Genomic DNA, 3,894 nt, shown 5'->3' on the forward strand with positions numbered 1-3,894 from the left:
GAAAGGGAAAGCTCTGGAGGCAGAGCAAATCGAGCAGGTGGGCGGCAGACGGATGGGCAGCAGCGCCGCAGCCGACCTGCTGGTGCGAATGCTTGTCGTCTTCCACTTCCGAGACTACTTCTGTCACTGCTCAGATCTCTACCGCTCCTTCCGAGAGCGGACGCCGTTGGAGTTCCTGCGTCTGGTGCAGGTCCACGACCTCTTAGACGTAGACTACTCGTCCTCTCCTGACCCTTGCACTGTGCAGTGTGACTGTGCTTACTTCTGTTCTCGAGCCGTTCGTGTTCAAGACGGCCTCAGCAGCAGACCCAGCGTGCTCGAGAATCCGGACGTGCATCCCAGGGTGGTGGAGGGGACGATGAAGAAAGGGAAATCTCTGGAGGCAGAGCAAATCGAGCAGGTGGGCGGCAGACGGATGGGCAGCAGCGCCGCAGCCGACCTGCTGGTACGAATGCAACAGCAGAAGGTGAAGGCTCTGATGAGGACATCCATTATGGTGGAGGGGACAATGAAGAAGGGGAAATCTCTGGAAGCACAGCAAATAGATCGGAGGAAAAGCAATCAGAGGAGCAGACTCAATGGTCGGCGCCTCCTGGGATATTGGATGTCTTTTTTGAGGATGAAGTTCCTCATTCAGTATTTTCAAGCGAATCTGAAGATAATGCCAGCGATACACTCTGGCCGTCTGAATATTCTACGGATGAAGAGTTGAATCAGATGAATCTGTTTCAGGACCATCGCTCGCCACATGTGAACGCTGATTCAGAAGGAACAGACAGGGGAATAATCAAGAAGGTTCTCAGGCGTTTATTAGCAGCCGCCGAAGACAAGGTGGCCATCGAGCGCATGAGCGGGACAGATAGGCAGCTTGGGGATTCCTTTACAGATTACGTTCAAGAGAGCGAAGGAGGGCAATCAACTGAACTTGCACGTGGCGGGACATCTCGTGAATCTTTGGTAAGGCTTCAGAAGACCGATGGAGGCGGAAGAACAAATACCGAACAATTGTTTAATGCGAATGAAGGAGAAGTGCTAGAAGATAGGAAAGCCCGACACAACTCTACTCGGCGACTCAATGTGACCAAGTTGCCTTATGCCTATTTCATCATGGGCGTCAATCAGTGGAGGCACATCCATGACCCTGTGCATCAGCTGAAGATTGAAGCAGCAACTGCACGTGCAGCAGCGAAAGCAGCTGCAAAACACAAACACCATCTGCCTCCAGAAAGGCGTTATTCAGACCCAACCATTGGCGTCTTCGGCATGCCGACTAGCGCGGGTCCACAGGTATACAGGCATGATCTAAAAGAACCCAAGAAGCCTCTCATATCTCCGGTGCAAATTCGCAATCAAGATATGTGCTACAGACAGGAAAAACGAAAACCGCTGGTGCATTGCCCAGAAGGGTTCATTGAAAACGCAGAAGGCGGATGCTACATGGAGGTTGCTCCTGCCTTCACATGCCTTGGGGTAAGTCTATAGCCCACTCTGCTCTCCTTGCCCTGTTTTGCCTACGTTTATAGATTGTTACCTCCTGCTCTCACCACCGCTTCTATTTGTTATTATGAGGGCACGGGGCCTGAAACTTAAGCGTGTTTTCGCCGAACTGCTTCTTTTCTCTCTTGTGTTTGTAGGGATATTTTTATGTGAACGGGCAGTGTATTCAGCACAGGGAGCTCGATATAACAGTTCCTCCGACCGACAAAAAGTCAGGCGGCAAGTTGAAACTACGTTGAACGCAAATGTAAGCGGATGCGTGTTGTATGTTGAGATCTAGTATAGTCTTGTAATTCTCTAGTTTGTTATACAACAGCCGCCTAAAAGAAACATGCTGTAGGGCAGGCATGCGTGCATAAGTCACTTGCTGACGGGTGCCCCCGGATAAAAGAACTAAATCAGGAGAGGTGACTTCTGTTGTTTTGTGCCTTGCACTGCTGTGCCCTTTCCTGCGAATTTTCGTAACCAGCTCTTCTGCTGGTCTGGCTCACTGTTAGTGGCCTCCGAATCCCAATACATATTCATACTTCCTTTTCTCAACAGAGGTGCAGTTGTGTACAGTTATTCTTTTCCTTAGGAATATAAAATTTCGTTCAAAGATGCCCACAGGTTACTCTGCTTGGGAAAAGCCTAACGAAAGCTTTGCTGACAATCTGCTATCTCTAAGCATCACTAACAACAAACTCTTCTGGGCTTGTGCCCTAGATGACTGCAGTCTGTAGTGTAGGCTGAAACAGCTGTTCTCTGTGTGTCTGTTTGCATGGCTGTTGGTGTGTTGTGCGTCTTACCTTACGTAGTTCCACTTCGTTGCAGCCAGATCTTGCGTTAGGGTTGTGCACCCCAGTCCCATGCTGCAAGGCAACGCCGACTACAAGCAAGATAAGCATCAGAGCACCCCATTTTAGCTCACTGACCAAGGCAACTGCTAGTAACTCAGTTGGCACTAAGGGGGCCACCTAGCCTGGGAACAAGGACTACGGGCAAAAATCCCCGTGTTGTCACGGAACAACACCCCTAATTATACCTCTATGGTCCACAATAAGGTTAGTTTAAGAATAAAAATAGACTTTTAGCAGAATTTATTGGGAAGAAATGCCGTCCCCAGCATGCTATAATGTGGTTACACCCAACTCGCAGTCAATCCTCCCTCCAGAAGAGTGGATCGCCCTGTCCTAGCCAGGGGAAAGCCGCCTACTTTCGTTCCTTTTACGTCAATATTACTCTTAATATGCACTTAATTTTGCAGTTAAATGTTTCGTTGTTTATAATGAACAATATTTGTCTCGATTTGTACCCATCTGTAGTACCTGGTCGAGGCAGCTGTCGCCGCCAAGCGGGACAGAACAGAGGGCCGCAGTCCGTGAGATCAGATGATGAGTGCTTCTACTAGATATGACGCTAAATTTTGTTTTGCTAATTAAGAAAGGAGACAACATTTGATAAATTTTTTCGATTTCTTCTGGAACGACCTATGCATTAGCATTGCTATACTCACAACACAGAACCCCCCTTCTTAACATCGTACTTGCGTTTTCATCGATCTGCACATCCTCGTGTCTATTTTGCGTCATTTTTTTTTTCATTTTGACGTGGGAAAAGGTATATGACAATTGGAATCAAGGCCAATGCGTCGATTTTTGTTTATTTTCCTCTGCTTTCTCCCAGTTTGTCTGTGCTCCTCCTCGGGCAGTGGTCGTGATGGAGAGGGAGTAAGTGAGGTAGACGTACCCCGTTCTGCTGCGCCTGCAGATGCAGGTGATCCGGTTAATAGACCACCTTCGGAATCATCTGATGATGTTATCAACCTAGCTACACCATCTGCTGCTGCTGCTGCTGCTGCATCCCCGGCAGTCTCTCCTGATGCCGAGAGTGGTGCTGCAGATGGGCAGACTTCTGCGTCCGTAGAACAGGAGGAATTCACCGTGATGCTGCCTCTTCGACAAGCTGTAAAGACCAAGGAATTCTGGTATGATAGAGCACTAGAGGTGGTGGTGATGGCCCTCACGGTGTATATTGTCTTCTGGGCATACGGGAAGATGGGTTGCCCCTTTAAGAAATGGCCTTTATGCCTCTTAGTACAGGATAGACGCATGCGAATTCCCCACGATGAGGAAGGAAGATATGAAGAAGAATACTACGACGACGAAGACGACGACTTAGAGGAAGAAGAAGACGATTTGCATTAGGCAGATCTTGTATCGGTTGCTGGTACTGATGACAACATGAATATCTTTTGCTTTTTTCTTAGGGAGAAGAGGAGGTTATAATCAAGAAAAAAGGAGGATATTTGTTTGGTTAAATCCTTTAGGGAAGTAAATAAAACAAATTATTCATGTATATACAAGTCAACAAACTCACGGTGTTCGTTGTGTGCATGCATGCTGCTGCTTCCCCGGC

General features: G+C 48.1%; 2 protein-coding genes across 2 annotated transcripts; both read left to right on the forward strand.

Annotated features, from left to right (window-relative positions):
* EMWEY_00053770 (hypothetical protein, conserved) lies at nt 1-1,736 on the forward strand (the record flags this gene model as incomplete). The annotated part of the gene is made up of 3 exons (XM_013477623.1): nt 1-190; nt 343-1,470; nt 1,659-1,736. Coding segments are annotated over 3 exons (1,396 nt in total), but the record flags the coding sequence as incomplete, so codon positions are not given.
* Nucleotides 1,737-2,611: 875 nt separating this feature from the next.
* EMWEY_00053780 (hypothetical protein, conserved) lies at nt 2,612-3,683 on the forward strand (the record flags this gene model as incomplete). Its single annotated transcript, XM_013477624.1, has 2 exons — nt 2,612-2,853; nt 3,188-3,683. The coding sequence occupies 2 exons, from the start codon at nt 2,612-2,614 to the stop codon at nt 3,681-3,683; spliced, it is 738 nt and encodes a 245-aa protein (XP_013333078.1).
* Nucleotides 3,684-3,894: the final 211 nt, after the last annotated feature.

The sequence above is a fragment of the Eimeria maxima genome, genomic scaffold (assembly GCF_000499605.1).
Source record: "Eimeria maxima Weybridge genomic scaffold, Emw_scaff1564, whole genome shotgun sequence".
Lineage (NCBI taxonomy): Eukaryota > Apicomplexa > Conoidasida > Eucoccidiorida > Eimeriidae > Eimeria > Eimeria maxima.